The sequence below is a fragment of the Micropterus salmoides genome, unplaced genomic scaffold (genome assembly GCF_014851395.1).
Source record: "Micropterus salmoides isolate LMB-PRFRI ecotype aquatic unplaced genomic scaffold, ASM1485139v1 Ms_hic_scaffold_3, whole genome shotgun sequence".
Lineage (NCBI taxonomy): Eukaryota > Metazoa > Chordata > Actinopteri > Centrarchiformes > Centrarchidae > Micropterus > Micropterus salmoides.
This window is the reverse complement of record NW_024042261.1, coordinates 6,018,165-6,039,179: the sequence shown is the minus strand read 5'-3', so window position 1 is coordinate 6,039,179 and position 21,015 is coordinate 6,018,165. Positions and strand designations below refer to the sequence as shown.

General features: G+C 40.6%; 1 protein-coding gene across 3 annotated transcripts in view; it reads right to left on the bottom strand.

Moving 5' to 3' along the window:
* Positions 1 to 21,015, bottom strand: part of bcas3 (BCAS3 microtubule associated cell migration factor) — a 344,304-nt gene that overhangs the window by 233,494 nt on the left and 89,795 nt on the right. For 2 of the 3 annotated variants that reach the window (XM_038692465.1, XM_038692466.1), the window contains exon 16: positions 10,578 to 10,728. In XM_038692465.1, the coding sequence (XP_038548393.1) occupies positions 10,578 to 10,728 (151 nt within the window). Of the gene's footprint in view, positions 1 to 1,383; positions 1,429 to 10,577; positions 10,729 to 21,015 lie in introns of all 3 variants that reach the window. The other variant, XM_038692467.1, reaches the window with a different exon arrangement.

The window sequence follows — 21,015 nt, the reverse complement described above, 5'->3', positions numbered from 1 at the left end:
TACATTGCTATATATGTCAGAGGTCGCACGCCTCTGGAGCACCTAGGGGTTAAGTGTCTTGCTCAGGGACACAATGGTGGATGTCTCACAGTGGGAATCGAACCCAGGTCTCCCAAGGCAAGCATCTTATCTATGCGCCACCACCACCCATGTTAGTAAACAGTTGCCTAATTACACATCACACAGACATGGAACAACATTAGCATTGATAAGTTGTGTTTCTGGTTGCCCAATGAGTTTCAGTCAAATATCATCAACTCCTGTCAAAAAAATATGGATCTTTAAATTCTCCATTACGTTGACCAGCTAGTCTTTAACTTTGTCTGCTGTTTGATGCTAGGCGTGTCACCTACACTGGTTTCATCAGAGTTTTTTGCTAAAAACAGCTGCCTACTGTGGCTGGAAACAAGGTGGATGAGAATCAAAACAGTGTTATTAAAGATGATAAAATTCTCTGTAGAGCAGAGAGGAACTGCAGAACCCCGTGGGTTCATCCCTTTCACATTACACATAGTCATATGACCCATGGTTAATATGAAAATATCAACTAGTGCAGCTTTAAATTCAAGTATTTAGTTATAATGAACTAAACACAAAACATTTGATTCACCTTTAGTTCTTTGCATTTTGTAGAGGAGCACATATTAGTCACATTGTTACACCCACACAAGACACCATTCACAATACCAGAATATGACAAGACACAATTACTGCGTGCAAGTACACATCCGACAGAATCTTTTTTTAACCAAAGCGGACTAAAGGAAAATTTGAGCAACATGTGTTTTACACAAAGGCATAATTATTGGAAAAACATCATGGAGGGTCTAAACACAGACAAAGAAAAGGACAAGAAGGCAGAGATGTCATTTTCTAGTAGGCGGCTTAAAAAAACCCAAACAGCAACAAGACAAGAATATGGCATTGCCCTAAGTCCCCTGGACTACTACCTATGATACAGACCTGGAGCATTTTTTTCCTGGTTCTTCTTAAAAGATTAAAATGTGAAACCATAACAGCAAATATAAGATATATACATACTGTATATAAATATTAAATCCAACAAAAATCATTTGTTCACTGAGTACTGTAGTGGCTTTAAAACAATATATTGAATCATCGTACTACAAAATCTCGACAAATACAGAAAAACTGAAGGGTTTACAGAAAAAACAGCCAAAAAAAGGGGTACACACAAAAAAGATGAGAAAATAAGAAACACTCTTTGGGATTTTTCCCCCCTGAGGAATGACTGCACAACTATGCGGAATGTGTTGAAAATATAACGGGAGACAAATGAGAGGTAAAGGAGGCGGTGTGCTGTGACGGGGTATACAGTTGCATGCTGCAGAGGGAGCCAAGGAGGGGAGAGGCAAAACTCACCATGGAGTTTTAATGGCAAAACATCCCGCCCCAAAGAGGTAGGGTCTTCATGAGAGGGGGGTGGGGGAGGGTGAAGGGGGTGGGGGGATACAGAGATAGACGGAAAAACCATTATTAAACTAGCACACTTGAGCAAACACACTTTTCACATTACATACTTTTTGACGTGTCTGTTTAAGTGCACAACACATATGAGGCAGGAAACAGAATGTCTGTATGCTGAGATGAATTTGAAAACCTGCAGGATGGCTGATGATGATTCATCTGCTCAAGCTGCTCCGTAAAGTGTGATACCATATATTTGGCAGATGCAGCATGTCCACAGACTTTGATTTTTCCTTCAGGCATCTGTCATGTTTTTTCCCCTGCTTAACTTTAAAGGGATTGGGTACATGTGCAGAAACATGTAGGTCTGAATCCAACCGTGTAAATACGACACAGAAAACGATGGGAAACAGTTCTGATTGTTGGGATTGAGAAAGAGTATGAAGAGTTTATCCAATTTGTATAACAACTGGAGACACCAGTAAAACTAACAGCATTCAGGCATTGTTGAGACAAGGAGTTGTGTGTTTGCAACTGCTTTTTTTGTGCGAGTGTGTATTTACGGCCACGCATTGTCTTGTGAATGTGCGTGCCCATTTGGAAGCGAGGGTGTGGGCAAATGTGTATTCACTGTGATTATGTTAACAAGTGAGCAAGAGCCATCCAGAATGTAGTGTCTTCTGCAGGGTGTATTTCTGTCTATCTGTCAGTTTGTGCGTGTTTCTAATGTTTACAAGACATTAGGAGTGGGAGTGTGTTCCTGTGTTTATTCTGCAAGTCCAGAGATAGTGACAGAGCTCCGTAAACAGTTTACAGTAAATAAGCTTTTTCCCTACAGCAATAAAGGTCCGATGAGACTGAACTTTGTCCCGCCAGCCAACCTCCCCCAGTCATAAAAAAAAACCCAGAATCCCCGGCCAACCAAAGCACTCTGCAGCACTTCTCTTATTTTATCGCTTTCGCCGCATCCGCCCGGGCCCTCCCGATGATAGCAGAAGGTCTTCAATTAGTCTTGGTACATGGATGTGTAGAAAAACGTTACTTAGGGAGCAACAATTTGCCCTGGAATGTCTTACTCCTGGAGTGCAAGTTGACAAATGAACATGCTGGTTGGTGTAATGGAGGCCCCTGGTAAACTGCCACTTATCAAGGAGTTACGGAGGGGGGGGGGGGGGTCTCTACAGTCTACCCTCCGCTGAGCCTATCGAACCTGCTGAGCCCCCACTTTGGGCCTCCAGCCGGGTAAATGGATGGACCCCAGTGGGAGAAAGATGGGGGAATGGAGTGAGATCTCCATGGGGGAAGCAAAGGTCAAGTAGGCTTTGGGGTTTACAAGATGCCACTTTGACTTTCCGCTTCCTACTTTCTTAGAACTTATTATTGGTGAAATTTATTGTTTGGTGGCTAACACAGTGCTAGAATTAACGGATCAATCAGATGAATCAATGCAAAGAAAATTCATACTAATAAATAAATAACCAGTCAAAAGCAATACTGGGAGCAGTCTGACTCATGGCAACCTCTGTTACTTTACATCCACCCTCCTAGGCAAGGTGCAATGTGATCATGTATACAGTAAACAAGCATAAAAGCTATTGATAATTGCCTAACAGTAATAAAAACAACAGTGGCAACGCCAGCAACATCAGAACCTCTGTACCTTCACTATACTCCATGTTATGGTATGTAAGCTCAACTTTAAATTAGGGCATGATTTGCTGGGGTGAATAAAGGGAGACCTAGTGAGACCTGAGACCTAGTGGACCCAAGACACACACCATCCCTGACTGGATTTCAGCATGGGACCTTTGTTTGGTGTTATCCTTGTTCTCTCCCTTTATTTCATAAAAGATTTTTAAGACGGATACCGATTTTGGTATTTGAGGATTTTAAATTCTGACATTCCGAAACATTGGCAAGTATCTTTTTCTCTTCTTTTCAAAAACACATGACATAAACAAAGATTATCCCTTACCAAGACAGGGTACCCCCCAGGATTAAATTTAAGACTTTTTAAGACCGTTTAAGTACCAACTAAGATGACATTCAATGTCCACTTCACTGCCATATAATGAAAAATCAGTATGAATTTTAAAGCCACAGAAAATTATTATTTACCTAGTTACCGGAATTTAATAAAACATATTTTAAAACTCACTTTCATATTTAATGCACAATAGCTTTTTGAGCTGTGTGTACAATATCCGTCAAATTAAGAACTCTTATGCTATGAAATCCAAAATCCAAAATAAATAGAACAATAACAAATGAAACTAGTGCAGTATGAGTTGTTACAATTAGTTACACATTGGCTAGATAAGAGATGTAATGTAATGTAATATAATGTGTAAATGTAAATGCCAATGGCTTCTGTGATTATTTATCCAGTTTGTTTTTTCCTCGTCCCGAGGAACGGCACATCTGGGTGATGTCGTTGATTGTGTGTTAGCATGTTGGACGTTTCCATTTTCATCATAACCTACAATAGTGGAGCAAAGCGTTGGAGCAAAGCGTTGAGGTTGTAGTGTTAACTGACCAGGGAACCTACAGGCGGGTCTTCCAGCTCCGCCGTTTCATTAGCACTTGCTATAGTGTGAGTGAATCACACGCCGATCCCTAACCTCAGCACCAGCGCTCTCACCCTCATCCGCCAGCAAACACTTGGCGGGAACTAGCTAACGTTAGCATGTTCGTAGCACGGTGCGAGACGTTTTGTTTTCTTTCCTAACAACTGACTGACACTCAACACTGACATAAACGGTAACGTTACCTGTACTGCCGTTTAACACCAAACGGAGTAAATTGGATAGTCACCCACACAATAATATTTATTTATGACGTTATGGCCTACAGAAGGCCAAGAGAAGATTTAAGACTTTTGTATTTAATACTTTGTAATCAAAATTTAATACTTTTAAGGGCTTATTTTTAGAAGACTTTTTTAAATACTTTTAAGACCCTGCGGGTACCCTGCAAGATAACATGACACAATGCAGTTTAAAAGTAAACCTTTTTTTAATGTTATAAATAGTACTTAGTACAGCTGATTATGTCAACAGGGGAGTTGCAGAGTGCCCTCTGGTGGACAATCTATGCAACGACAACACTCATAACATGATTGAAAGATCTGTCTTCTGTTTCCATTTATTTTGTAATTGACATTTATTGGCATTTATAGACACAGATACCGATTTATCTGCAATTAGCTCAAATCTAACTAGTAGTGTTTGAAGAGGTCGATTATATGAGCAGTTTTTAATCATGAATAATTTCTGTAAACTATGCAGATGTGTTATATTGAAATGTATGGCGTTTAGGCTTCAGAGTTATAAATCAAAATGTCAAATTGCTGAAAATAAAACAAAAGAATGAGGTCATGTTGGGGAGACTGTCTACCATGATGAGCTGGCACTAAACAGTTTTGACCACAGCGTAGATAAAGACCGCACAGTTACGTGACACAATGCCTGAACCAGCAGGTTTGGTCGAAGAAAGTCCCAAACAGGTCAGTGGCATGTTGGGAAACATCAGTTAAACATGGGTCAGTGGAGTGAAAGTGGTGTAAGACTGAGTGGGTGTGTTACTGAGGCACAGAAAGAGGAAGAGAGGCAAGAGAGAGAGGGGAAAAGAGCAAGCGTAATCGACCTGTGAGGGCGACGACCCCACTCCCGGAGAATAATCGTTCACACATTCATCTCTTAACCCGTTGGCCCTAATAGCAGCTCTCCCTGGGCCATTAAAAAGGGAGGCAAGTGAGGTGATTTGTGCAAATGGTTTAGTCTTGCTCCATGTGATGCTGGGCATTGCGTTCATAAAGCCCCATCTCTACCTCTGCTCTCAGTGAGGCTCTGTATGACAATGGCTGTAGCACTGGGCTGGCTCTTACATATGTATTACAATAATCTGAGAGCACATCTGCAGCAGGTCACAGGGTCTCATTCATTCTCTCGCTGTCGTCTTTCTCGTTACCTCGCCTGCACTCTATCGGCATTTGCTTGAAAATGTCATCAGTGGGATTTGGCCAAGAGTGGTGTTTTGTTTTGTGTATGACAATCTTTCCATTTGGATTTTCATTTGTCTGTGTTAAAGTCAGACTGTGTGTAGATGGGATAAGTGTGCAATAGTTTGTCTGCTTGCAAATCCCAAATGTATTACTGACAGGCATTTTGACAAGTTAAATCTATCCTCATAAAACTCTGGTGACTGTGGGGACAAGTGGACTTTCTTTGCAGGGGACTGTTTGAATATTTCTCTCTTAATCTTTTTCACAGATTAAGTTCTGACAGTGACATTTTAACAAGAGAGAATCTTTTGATTTTGTGATAGTGATTTTTTTTTCGACTTTGGGATTTAATTCATCTAGGGCCAGCCAGCTTTCTGCCAAATTTGGCTGACAGGAAACAAGAGGCCGGGTCAGAGCCGACACTCGTCCCCTTGTTCAGGACTCCCAGGAGACCTTGAGGACTAGCAGAAGCTTGGCTGTGCTTCTCCACTCTCTGACCTGGCCTCGTCTGGAGGGGGGTTATCAGGGGAATGCTGAGCCACATCCGACTATACCTCCCCACTTCGACAGGGGAAAACACCAAAATCTAAATTAAGAGAGGAGGCGGATGGACTAGTTGAGGTTTTTAAAAAAGATGGGGCAACTGAGGACAAACAGCAGCATTTTGCACATCAGTGGTCTGTAGGGGAACCAGGGTCTATGAAGCTATCCCTGTGGTTGGCCTGGTCACACAAAGGAGGTGAAAGCTTCATCCAAGCATCTATCTGCGTGAGTTGTTAGTGTGTGTGTCACGGCACAGTGGACACAAAGACAGCCTGGTAGGGAATGTAGGTTAAGCAGCTGGTGTGTTCCTCTGCTGCCCTGCCAACAGGGATCTGCTCATACAGGTGTAAATACAGCTGCCGGACGCTCCTCCCTCCCTCCCTCTCACGCTCTCTCTCTCTCTCACATACACGCTCAAACATAAAAAAGAGAGCGGGTTGGCTGCACAGACAGACAGATGGTGCCAGGGCACTCCTGTGCAAGTATAGCGTGAAAGCATATGATATCACCCCGAACTCTAGAGGCCAAACCTGCTGCTTCCCTCAATGTGTGTGTGTGTGTGTGTGTGTGTGTGTGTGTGTATGTGTTATGTGGTGAATTGGTGCAGCCATATGTATACAGGAGAAGGCCGCACAGCTGCATGTCCTGATGCATTAATACTGACGCCTCCTGTGGACTGGATGGACTGATGAAGGAGTACTGAGGCAGCCCAGGCTGATAATGTCCTAAAGACCAAATGTAGCGCTTTGAGGTGTTTATTGATCAAGTACAATGGGTGAAAAAATTATTAATTAAAATTATAATTCTTACACAAAGAGACAGTTTGCAGGTTAAGGAAAAAGCTGTCTATATTCTTTATTGTAGAAAATCCCATGAAAAGACCCAAACCAACAATGAATGTATTCTTCTAACAAGCATTGTGTCTATCTATAGCCTGATATCTCTTCTTCCTCGGTGCCATAGAGCTCCAATGTTACAAAAACCATCACAAACACACCAGTGACCCACATGATTGTGCTGGGTCACATGTTCCTTCTTTACCATTCCCTGCTTTTAAATATTTACATCTTTAATAGGGACCAATGGGGTTGAGTGTCACAGATAGGGTAGAAAAGTAACAAAGCACTGAGATACTAGTACCTTGTTGGTTTTGGTCTTTTAATGGAATGTTTTGATGGTATAAAAAAAACAAAAAAACATATAATATATCCAGAGGATGTTTTTATACATTTTCACCCCTCCTTTGAACTATGAACAGTATACAGTGACAAATCCACCTAAAATGATTATGTTCTCTATTGCCTATTAAATTTCAAAGTGATTCACCCTACAGCAAGGCCTTGAAAGCTTTTACATGCACAGTCTAAGAGTGTCCCGTAGGGCTTTCGGGGAAAAATTCCTCTGGCATTTAACTACTGATTTTGTTTATATATCTGTTTTGTTCTGAATCTACAAAAAGATGACTAGATATTTAGCATAATCAGCACCTAATGCCACTCAACACAAAAAGAATTTGTCAAACCTAAATATTTTTTGGGACTGATCTAAATGGATATGTAACACAAAGTATTAAAATGATCAGGTAATGAAAGTTGGCATCACATGTCTGGTCAGATTCTTAATGTTCGACCAGATGGTTCCTGATTTATGTCAAAATGTTGCCAATTTCAGAATGCATTGTATTTAGGCAAAGAGTTAGTTTTTTTTATTCCTCAAATTAAGGTACAGAGTATTGCAGTGTTTTGGTATGAAAACGTGTGTATCATATTGTCGCTAGTATTGAAATGTTTGGAACAATACCCAGCCCCATGTTTCACAGCAATAATTAAGCTACAAGACAAGTGCAGCACAACACAAAAAGAAGCACTTAGCAGCACTCCAAAAACAAAGTACACTAATGAAAGTATTGATTACTCTTTTCCACCAAAGATGGAGGCAAAATAATGAAACTACACAGCAGTGACAGCTTACTGCTAAAGACAAAAAAGAAGAAAAGGCAGAGATAAATCAATAAAATTAAAAGCAAGACTTTTTAAAATACTTTAAAGTGTGTTATAGGATGAAGACACACCACAGAAAAAAAATGTAAAAACACCAGAATGGAGACACAACCCAAATAAAATAAAACACACCACCAAAAACAATCTCTCAGATGATCGCAGACTACAAGAACTGCTTTTACTGGGGAGAGCAAATGATAACTGTAAATTAACACAAGCAACCTGAAAGTTCTAATTGTGGGTGAATTAGGACATATTTAACTTTTTACGCCCCTAAATTAAAACCAACCACACCTATTTTTAGATCCCCGTGTTGTATGACTTTAAACACTGATGCTGCGTTAAATGTGACTGCGAGACCAAATGCAAACCACCAGTACCAGGACATCAAAATAAATACACCAGCGCAGGACTCCACAGTAGCCCAAAAGCAATAATACATTTTACAAACCAAATAAACTTTGCAGGTCACCTTAATGATTTGGAAAATGGCTTGATGTTGTTTACGTTGACTGCAGGATCAGGTCTCTCTTTTCATCCTCAAAGCTCACTTATCAAATATCATGGGGAAATAAATCCTTCGCCGTCAGTTTGAATCATTAAGCATTTCCTATTCAAACAGGGCATGAAAATTACATTTAAATGAAAATATTAAAATCTGCCCATATTTGTGGAGCCACATGTACTGTATGTAAATGCACTTAGCAAAGGCCTGTAGTTGCTGATGGTCTTAAAACTACATGATTTCAATGCACAGCGAAGATCCAGGTGAAAAAAAAAAAGACAGAGGACAGAATTGCATGAGAGCAAAGCTGTCTTACTTTTAAAACTGAACTTGTTTCAATACTCAAAGATAGCAGGGTTACACTGCATTTAACATGACTTGAATATGATTTAAAAGTATTGGCAGGGTTTTCTTTCTATTCTGGGTATGCATGATGTGTTTCATCCGCTTTCCAAACAGCCCACAGAACAAGTTCGCATGTGTGTTGTGCTTCATTACCCTATGCAAAAAAGTGGTGGCCTGAGACAAAAGACGTCCATGGGCATCAGCTGGATGTGTGAGGGGAAAAGCTTTGGCCTACACAAGGCCACTGTTGACACAACACAGTGTTTTTACAATGTGATTCATGTAAAAAGGCAGCAGATCACAGACTGAAGTTACAGATGTAATACAGTGTGACTTCAATTTTCCTCGACAATGGCCAAACTGTAAATTATAATGTTTGCGCCTAGGTTTCCAGTAACCCTTTTACACTCACCCCCTCTGCAGACTATAATTTACAGGTTTCAGGTGTATCCAATGTGCTGCACTGCATCTGGATTATATCTACAAAAGGGACCTCTTCTTGAAAACAACCACAAAGGCAGAAAAGATTAAAGTCGAATTTATCAATACATATATAAAGGTTACAAAACTACACTTTAATGTAACTTCTCATAGCAGTGGCAGTGAAGGTTCTACATAGAGCTAACATCCTGCAAAGTGGCTGGTATAATGTTAAATCCAAAGGAATCCCAGATTTAGGGAGTATGTTCATTCTCGAACACTTCTGAATTATGTTGCACATATGGAATTGATATTTTGTTAAGTCTCTTCTTTCCACTGAATGTTTTTACAACATAAATAATATTTTACTTAACCCCCTATTTAGCATTTGTAAGCAGCTAATAAACAGTTAATAAATGGTTTATAATTCACTACACTGTAACACAATGTAATGTTGTTTTAAGCAGATACTGTAAGACATTTAAGTGTTTATCTGTGTATGTGCCCATAACTCCTGCAGTTTAGTATTTGTAACAGGTGTATAAAAGATAATCAATGATTGAGAATATAATACAGTTGTAAACATAGAAATTATAGTATATATTTATTAATTATTCACCCTCCATGACAATTGAACAAACTACATGCTGATGAAGGGCATAGGAAGTGGCTGAAAAGCTCCAGGAGAACTCTAGTAAGTGGACTTTATTTTATTATATTATTTTATAATATTTTATTTTATTATTATACGGTGAAGAAGGGAAAAAAAATATAAATATATATGTGTGTGTGTGTGTGTGTGTGTGTGTGTGTGCCATTAACTGTTTATTTACTTTAATGACAAACATTAATAACACATTAATTAATATCCTGATTTCTTCTTACAGCTTCATTAGAGTGTATAATATTGTAATTTATAATATTAATATATTATATATGCTGTACATGTATACATATACAAACATTTACACACATATATATGTTTGTGTGTGTGTGTGTGTGTATTAAAGCGTATGTATGGGGCGGCTGTGGCTCAGGAGGTAGGTCTGGTTGCACCTTAGCCTTTGCCATCAGTGTGTCAAAGACTAGAAAGGTGCTTTATAAGTACAGAGCATATACCATTTAATGATGGGTAGTTTAAGTAAAGTGCTACCTAAAGAAAACAACATCTGATAAGTGACTAAACACTACAAAGAAAACCATTGCTGTGATATGTCCCACTAAATTATGGATTCTGTGATGGGACCATTTTAAACTGTAACTGTGTAACACATGTGCTTCATAAACTGGAGTCCCTGTGGAGAATAAAGGCTGAGGTGTGTGTGCTACCTACCCAGTGCGTTTGGTGATGGTGCCAAGGGTCATGGGCTGTTTGATCTGAGCCAGAGGCAGCACCACAGTGAGGCTGGGCAGCGGGGACAGCCGCGGGTTGCCCATGTTGTTATTGGTGAAGTTGTTGTATGAATCCTGGCTGCTCAGCTTGCCTTGAAACACACAAAAATACAGGATTATTAAGTGTTTTCGTGAACAGTACTAGATGTTCCCTGGACAGCAAGGTCAGAGAAAACTCCTTTTCATAGATTTGGAGGGGAACATAACAGACAAATATGTCAATTAAGAGCCTTCCCAGGTAATAGCAGCAGAATACTGAGAACCACATTGTGAATGTTGGTACAAACTTTTTATACATAATTCCTTTTTCAGTGCACAGTGGTTCATTTTTCAGCTCAGTGGTCTTTACAGATGCCAGTTCTCAACATTGCTCAATCTGAATTAAATAAAAAAATTCCCTCATTCACTTCATCATTCATTCCCTTTAGACTGCACACTAAGCATTCAACAGACCACCAGAAGACCTTGTTTGCAAAACTGAAACACCTTTCGCTACAAGAAAAAATTGTCTTGTTTGAAAACTGCGGGGTTTTTTTTTTCACCAAACCCATCTCTAACACACACACACACACACACACACACACACACACACACACACACACACACACACACAAAGGTTCAAGGCCTCCAGTAGAATGATTGGCAATAACCAGCTCAAGATGCTACATTACAAAAGCTCTAGCTCTGCTTCTAGTGCCTGGTAGTCTGTTAATCAAGGCCAATCAACAGGCCCCACATACTGACTCAACACACACAAACTAGCATATAGGAAACGCACACACACACACACACACACACACACACACACACACACAGAGAAGATCCAAAGAAACACATTTCATCTCACATATCACATGCAGTCCCAGCCAAACATAATCAGGCCATGTCAAAGGGCTTCTTAAAGGCCTAATGACCTTAACCAGCTACATCAGGAGACAGCCTGCTAGTTCACTTACTATTTAACTTATCACATACAGTTGGCCTCCATCTTACTGGATAACACATTTCACCACCATTTGTCTGCAAGGCAGGCAGAGATAATCTCGGCATCTCTGGCAGGAAATTTAAAAAAGAATTTTGCGTATGACTTGCTTTTCTTTTCTAAATGAGGACAAAGATTACTGTGGACGGCACCCTGGTCAGTAAGAGAGCTGACTTTGTGTAGACGTTTTAGGACAAATTCAACTTCTTGCTTTTACCTGAAGCTACATTTTTTCATTCATTCCCCCGAGAGCTGGGGCTGAAATGATCGACAATTGACATTGTTTCACTGGAACTACTTTCTACTGAAGAAAGAATCGCTATAAAAACTGGCGACTGTGTATTTTGTGGACACTGTCTCTGGAGAGACACGTTGCTGTTAAACGTCATTTTTTTAATGCTGTGACAATCCCAACCACAGTTCTATTCATCTCAATTGTGCTGGGGTGCAGGCACATATCACCGAGAAGCTTATTTCTAAACCTGGCCAAATAAAATAGAGACCATCTGCATGGCCACATACCACTAGAGGTAGGTGTAACAATACAAGGTTCTTTTGTAAATTTGGTAAGGTGCCCTTTAATATAATGAGAAAAGAAATAGTCACATATGAACACAGTTACATAGAATTTCACAATAGGGGATAAGAAATGTGGATTATAAAACAAATATGTTTGTAATCCTATGACAATAGCTACAACAAAAAAGGTGTATCCTATTGATTCAATGGGCAGCCCAAGGAAAATTCCAAGTTCAAGTGCTTTCAAAAGAAATAAAGAGCAAACCTGTGGGTGCACCACAATATGCTCTCTGAATGTTTTCCTTGTTCCATTTGTTGCCTTAATAGATGAGTGACAGCCCTGTAACATAAAGGAATGAAAAGGAGGGAGGGGGGATGCAGAGACAAAGAAAACAAGGCGGACATCAAAGGTTACAATAAAGGTAGGGGAGGAGAGTGCCTTGTCATTATTTGGAAGGAGCGATCAAGAGGAGGCTGAATGCGAGCGGAGAGGGACTGCTGAGTGTTTTGGTCCAGCCTTTTAGATCATTAACGTGTAGCTCTGAGTTTCATTAGTCCTGCAAAACCTCCGCTTTGTGGTCCTCCAAAGGCCTGTCTTTTAGACCTCCGCCGGCCAACAATGCTGCGTGACCTTCAGAGGGGGGAGAGGAGACCATTACGCAAACCTGTCCTTCATTTCCCTCTGCCCCTCTCTTGGTCAGACTAACAGAGGCAGCTCCTGAAAGCCCTTCACATTTCAAAAGTGCTACACCCCCAGAGCCTGGGCAGCCACCTTTTGTGTTGAGGGGAGGGGGCTTCCGAGAAAAAAAAAAAAAAATCCGTACAGGAAGCAGCCTGAAAAGCCATAATGGTGCTTCAGCTTAGAGGGGAGTGGAGGGTGAGGATTGCGGGTGGGGGTGTCGATGAATTTAGCATCCTCATCCAAAATGGACATTTCACTTTTGCTCTCCTGCATTATTTGCCCTCTTCCCCCACCCTTAAAAATATGCCTCGCTGTGGATTGTAGAACAGGTGTGGCTGGACTGAGATGGGGGGGTGATGATCACTGTTGACAAAACCGTCATATCGTTCTGTCACTCAAGGCCAAAAGGTCCTAAACTGTCACAACCCCTAGTGAGGCCAGGGAAGGCGAGCTGGTGTGGAACGCGTTAGAGATCACGCACCGGCAGAAGATGATACATGAAGAGACAGCTTGGATGGCGGAGAGACAGACAGCAAGGGGGTGTGGGTGTGCATGTTTGTCTATGTGAGCGTGTGTGTGTGTGTGTGTGTGTGTGTGTGTGTGTGTGTGTGTGTGTGTGTTGTAATATTGCCCGATATATATTATAAAATTTCCTGACTCTCGAAAAAGTGATCTGTCTTTTTATCTTGTCACTCACCTTTTTGTGTCATTTGGTCAAACCAAACTCTATTGTATACATTACAAATACACACTGAAATGTGGTGTAGGCAAGTTGCAATGACTAAAAGGAATACTTTTTTAAGTTGATTTTTAACCTGACAAGGATCAAACTAATAGACGTGTTATTGAAAGTGTAGATGATTTACGTACATGTCAACATCAAAACCAGGCAGAAGCTTTTTTCCTGTGCATAAAATGTCTGGTCACAATGTCTGCAGATCACGCATACTTCAAACCAGCGCAAACCTTCTAGAGAATGTGATTTACTGAAGTGGAAATGGAAAAAACTATATGAAAAAAGACTTCTCTTTAAAGAGTGAGGATTTCAAATGAAGATAATTGAAATTGTGCATTGTAAACTTTAGTTTAAAGACGTTCATTGAAATGAAATGGATGAATGTTCATTTAGTTCTTTCCGTTTCCCCACGTTTCAGTATCTTCCCTGGGCCCTTTTCATTTTATGCTTTATTCTACAAAAATGGATATGAGTGCTATAATCTATACCATAATTGATTACATTTCTGACAAATGATAATGACTGAGATAGAGCTGCAGCTGACAGTACACAGAAACAATTATTGTCGCCTCCTGTGCTATGATGTGAACAGCAGCATTGAGTAAGGATGGCTGCTTTGGCTCTTGAGGCTTTTGACAAGGAAATTCTGTGAAATCGCATCACTTTGCTTTTAATTTCATAGAAAGAGGGTTGGCTTGGGCCGTGTCATGGTATTACAGTATTACAAATCCCGTCAGTATTACTTTCAAGACGATCAAAAAACAGACGCTCCTCTTTCTTTTAAAGTTTTGCGTTGCAGCGTGACACTTCCTGACATCACATAACCCCCTTCATTTTCCCAGCAGCTTGTAAATAACACAGGAGCTATAGATGCAGCCTTTATTCACTGACAGACTATAACCTACACTGTACATATACTGCTAAACTTCACTGCTCACCTTTCCCTCCGCAGCGCTGCATTCACCTGCAACTCGCTCTCAGCCACACACTCAATCCACACACAAAAAGCAGAGACTTGTCGGTGACTATGAATGGTGGGATAACGCTACAGGACTAGTAAACAATAGAAATGCCTCTGTGCCTGTTTAGGAGTATTTTGGATTTAGTCCAGATGATAAAGGTGAGCCAGCAAACATGGACAAAGCTGTGTGCACATCATCTCTGTTCAGCCCACTGATGAGTCATTGGGTCCACCAGAAGAATGGAAGTACGCACTTACTCCCTTTCTATTCATTATTCTATGGGCCATCAGTATTTAAACCCAGTAAGACTTGTCTAAGTAGCCTAACTACATATTAGACAAACAGCATCGTAGGCTAGACAATGTCATACATGTTACAGTGACTTCTATAACCAACAGCTCAGCTTTTACTTTTTTTGTTGTTACACATACCCTGATGAAATGTCATAAAGGTATGAAAAAATAGACACCGCCAAAGCCTAAGAGAGTAGTGGAGCAGACGTATGCAAACAACTGATTATGGGCGGGTCTATATCAACCTATGGCATACAGTGGGAATCAGGCCTGCACATGTGTCCATAATTTAACAAAGACTGAAATTGATAAAACAGAACCAGGTGTATGCATCGCTTTATAAATCTGACAAAAGGAGTGTGTACGCATACGTTTGCATTTGTGGATACACAGATGTTTACTCTTAGAACTGATATAGGTTTTAAAAATTTACATTGAGATATTACTGATCACGTTCAGGTGGGGGCCAGAGAGAAACCAAAAACCATAGTGCACAAAATCTCATTACCACCTGTACTGCTGATACTATCACTCCCACTGCTCATCAATGCTCTTAGTACTTAGTACTACTAATGTTGGTTTTTCAATTACCTGTTGAAATGGAACTTTAAGGACATGCTGCATGTATCTGAGTATTAATTATAATTGGAAACAGAAAGTCTGTGCAGGAGAAAAAGGTGGAGAGGAAGCCAGAGGAAAAAGACTTGATCAAGGCTGCTACAAAGACAAAGAGAGAGAGAGAGAGTGAGAGGTAGACAGATGAGAAGTGTCTGGCAGACAGACAGCTCTAGACGAAGGCCATGATTTGATTAATGACCGGGGCGTGATGTGCCCAAGCACTGATACATGACATCCCCATGGAAAGAAGATCCATCAATGCAAATCCAGCTCCGTCGCACATCGTCCAGTGAAAAACTCTGACCCTGCCAAAAAGTCACACTGTCACCTGACCCTCGTCTCTCTTTCTCTCTTAATCCAACCATCCATCCAGCTCTCCTCCATCCATCCCTCCCTGTCTCAACAGCATTTGCATACTCTTCTCGCATTAAGCCTCTCTCTCTATCCTTCGCGCTCTTTCTCTCTCCTCAGCCAGCTCCGTGTCACGCTATCTCATGTTTCTCTCCCCTCTTTTAATACCCAATTTGCATCCAATACAAGCAGGAGGCTTCCAATGAGGAGTCGACGTGCGAAAGGACAAGCTCTGAAGACTCACTGTGTCCACACAAACACTGTGTCTTATTTGAATTGTTCTGCCAGAGAGGACATTTCAGTCAAAGGAGGGGGGGGGGGGGACTCTCACAGGTCTGCAGAGGAAGTGGGTTGGGGAGTGTGAGGGAGGGCAGCAGGTTAGGCAGGTGACATGATGAGTGATGTTCTGGGAATTAGGAGACCTTGGACATGAGGACGATACTGCAGCTGTGAGACGGAGGGGTAGAGAGAGTACGGAGACGGGGGGGGGGGGAAGCAGCTTATTTCTTGGCTTCCGTGTTCCATGTGTTTTGTCAAGGCTTTGTACTTTTGAAGACATTTTTTTGGGGGGGTTACTTACTATTTCCACAGCCATACAGATAAAATCTCTTTCTGAAGGTAGATGCCGATAGTAGCAGTGTGTAATAAAAACGTTGTGCCGGCTGATCAATCTGTTGATCAATTGACCCCTTGTCAGGGAGCAAAATATCAGCAACAGCATTTGGTTCCTGGATCATAATCAGAAACTCCTGTTAGGGATTAACGGCTTTGTAAGGCTGGGAGAGACAGGTTTCATTGTAGGGTTTCATAAACAAACATGCCATTAAGAACATACACGCTCAAAATGGATTTGAACTTAATCACACAGTCTCTGACAGTAGAATTCTTTTCCTGGTGAAATGTCTGTAGACAGAAATACTCCCACACATTGGTCATACTATACTTAAAATGAAAAATGAATCATTGCAACAATAGAGATCAGATCTTTGTAGGCCTAGCAAGCTATTCTTCTCCATAAGCAAAAACATTCCTACACATTATTCATCAGTTATAATATTTTAATTGATTTCTTGACTGGTCAAACTTGTTGTATTAAAGTGAGGGCTGTGCTGAGTAACATCCATCACACAGTAAGTGGATGACACTGCCTGTCTAAAATTAGGGCTGGGTGTCAAAACCTCAATACTGGTACCAGCACATCCCGAAATATATCTGTAGTATGTAAGTATGTCCAGTATCAAAAGAAAGCACAGATGCCCCTCTCAGACATGCTGCTCCCACTTTTCAATAAATTTGTCAAGTGGTGGGTGATACGACAAAATATAAGTGATGTAATGTACATTTGAAGAAGAAGAAGAACACATTATTAATCCCGTTAGAAGACACTAAACTTTTTCACCCTGTTCTTAATGTTAGTATTATACACACAGGTCTGAAATACACACGCACAAACAGGACCTAGCAACAACACATGGAGAGATGTCAGACGAGGGGCTTGCTCAAGGCCCAGGCCTGGCACCTCTCCACCCACCAGTCCATACACTGAATCTCTGGTCCGAGCCGGACTCGAACAGCCAGTCCTTATGGATTGAGCTACCGTCGCCCCAAAATTTGTCATCTATCAGTGATATTGTCATGCTGTTCATACTTACTTTGCAGTCGCTTTAACATCTCAGGGTGTATGACACTATTGTGATTCTAGACAATATTGGCTGTAGATTTTGTAATAATGATGTACCTGACAGGTACATGATCACATTGATGCAGAAAAGATACATCCTGGGAGAGAACTGAAAACACAACAGAAAAGTGAACACTATATTCTTTTTATATAAAGTCTATTATTATTGTTCAATATTGTAGAATATAAAACTAAGGTATTGGCACCATTAAAAAAATAAAAATAAAAAAGTAAATAAAATTTATATATGTTATATATATTCATTATTATCTCCATATTTCTACTCTAGTCCATGAATGTCTTGTTCCAGTAGCCTAGGTTCCCTAGCACCTGACGCCGACCTTGTTGACCCGGGTAACGTCCGAGCCGGTATGGCTCTTGTATTTGCGGTTTCAATCTACCTGAGGTAGGCAAGTAGCATTAAGGACCTTGCGTAAGGGTCCACCTGGATACCCCCGCCCTGATTGGGAATCGAACCCACGATCACCTGTACCAAAGTCAATTGCATTAACCACTTAGCTTCTATACATATATTTGATATACATGTGATATAAATCTTTCTTTCATACCTAACCAATATCGGCAAACCTGTATCAGTCTATCTACAGTACCCTACTTTCTACAGTACCATTCATTCCTTGACAATCCAAGTTTCCCAGACATGTTAAAGGAGGGAGGGATTAAAGCAGGGGAGAGGAAGGAGAATGGAGAGAAGGGAGAGGAGAGCTGTAGTCTTTCTGTGCAGGAGGAGAAAGCTGTTCTACCATCCCAATTCCCCAACGTATCATTATTAAAACACTCACTTCCACAGGGGGAGGAAAGAGAGAAAAAAGGGGGGGGGGGGGAGAGAGAGATGGACAGCAAGGAGGGCTAAAAAGACTCGAACACAAAGGGGGAAGAAGAAGAAAAAAAGAAGGAGCGGGGATCCCCCACTGGACAGAGTAAAAACAAATTAAAAGAGCCCTTATAAAACACAGATGCTGCAAAGAAAATAAACTTCATAAGATTTACTGTTTTGCAAAGGAATCGAAAGACTGGTGGAAAAGCCATCAGGTCTTTTTTCTCCTCCTCCTTCCTTTTTTCTTTCTCTCTCAGGTAACACTGCGGCGAAGTGATCCCCCCCCGCCCCCTTTTTTTTCTCTTTCTACGGTGATCTTGCTCGTCTGCTATTTTCAGTCAGAGTTAAGAGTCGAGGTCGGGCCGGCCTGTGTGAAAATGGCTTCCTGCCCAGTCCCCCGCTCCCAAACCACAAGCTAACAGGGAGGTTTTATTAACAGCCCTATTTGGGAACATTTTTGGAACGTTTTGTATTTTTATTGACATTTCTCATGTCAGGCAACGCTCAATTACAGCAAAAAAAAAAATACAGTAATAATAATAAAAATTCCCAGGACATGATTTTTCTAATTTTGTGAAAGTGACGTTTTCAAGTGTGTAACATGCTGTGCATGGCAAACAGCAAAACAGAAGCAGAACATGCAAAAACATATTCATGAGAAAACAATCAGGTGAGTGGAACACGTGCAAACAAGAAAACACACACGCACCCACTTGCGCACACAAACAGCACAGCGCCCTGAAATCAGATCCACAAGTTTACAGCATGTCAGTATTTACAAGGCTTCATCAGACAGGACTGAGCCACCAGCAAGAAGAGCTGGGAGGGGGTCAGACAGCTCCACTGGATCAGATGACACCCACACTCCTTCCATATGTGTGTTTGTAGGAGTGTGTACAAGTGTGCTTGTGTGTGCAGCCATCATCTGATTTGGGTCCTCACAGTAAAGAGGGATGGGTTATAGCCAGTGATTGGATGTTTCGGAAAAGGAGTACTCAGATGCACATTATACAGAGTACACACTCACACCAATTTAGAGGGAGACACAGTTAGAGAAATGCATCAGATGGTGTCTGTGCTTTATTTTTTCGGAACTTTAAAACTTCAAAATCAGAAGATAACACTAAAATATACTATGTGAAATTATTGGCTGAAAGATGACTGAAATCTTAGCCTGCCATAACAAATTGAAGACACGGGTTGATTAGAAAAGATTTGCTAATGTGTGTAATGAAAGAAAAAAAATATGCCAAACTGTTAAGAGAACATGTCTGACATTAGGGTAAATAATTTTACACTATTAAGAAATGATAATAGTTTTTATCCCCTCCAACTCATGCTACTTAATGCTGTGGCCTAACACAAACAGAATGCAAAAGGTGCGGTTAAAAAATAAGGTTTTTGGGTCTGATGTAGGTGATGATGGAAATATTTGAGCGCCTATACAGACAATGTACAGCATACAATATAGGACTGTAGCAAAATGACACTACAGGACACTTAAAACTCTAATTTAAAGTAATATTTTTATTTTAGTTGGATTTCGCAGCACTTAAAATGACATGACGTCTCCAAGAAGACCGGCATCATCCAGGAAATAAGGATGAAGTAAGACAGAATGTCATATTAATTTGCTTCTTCTGCAATGCCACGCAAGAAATTAACTGAATGTTGCCTATCTAAAATGTTTAAAACAAAACACATAATTTTGGAATCTCTAACTATTTAAAATCTCAATCAGAAATGAGACCATGTGTTTACGAGTGTGTCCTCCCTGATCAGAGGGGAGATGGGCTGCATCCGTCACTCTGTCTGGGTTGAAATGATTCTACTGTTATAACCCTGTGGTCCGAAGGAGAGGAAACAATAAGAGGGACAGAGAGGAGATAATAGAATGTCTGTGCTGCTGTCACAGCCCCCCTTCTCCGTCTTTATGAGAAACAGGATGAAAATGATCAGGGCCAACTGAAACATTCAACATTTCCTTCATGATCAAGTTATAATGGTGACCAATGATACTTTTCCTGCAGTTATCACGGGGTTCTGTCCACTCTTTTCTTTAATGAGGTTGATATTTTGCTAATTGTTTTATCACAGCAGCCCCATCTTCTTTCATCTGCATTAATACTCCAAAATACAAAGCCCTCTCGGCTCCCGCGCTGCACACTGTTGTCGCACATATAGATGACCCTGAGCTAATGCTGATTGACTGACACTGCAGCTGTGACAGCAGCTCTGTTTGTATAGCAGGTAACAACGGCAGGCTTTAATCCCAATTTAACCAGCAGAGTTTTGACAACATCCCAGTCTAAATATGTCAAAAACACTTAGTCATGATATGAGTAAACAGGGAATTTCAGAGTTTAGAAGGACGAGGGTTCTTTTCACCATCTTAGACGTTTTTGTTTCATGTTTTAAAAAAATGTAAATCTATAAGGTGACTTATGGATGTCAAATATTATTAGTGGAAATGATTTGGTTGACTCCACTCACAAGATATTACATTTATTCTTGAACAAATTGATTTAAGTGTTTAACTGCTTTTTGTTTTAGTTAGGGAATGACATACTTGTATTTAGGTTAAAGTACTGGTTTTATACAATATCTAGGCTCCTGCACCTACACCTACAATAGATCAGTAGGTGTACAGTAAAAAATGTGTCAATAGGGGGAAATGTGGATTATGTTTAGTATGTGCTGTTACAAATTAGGCTCCA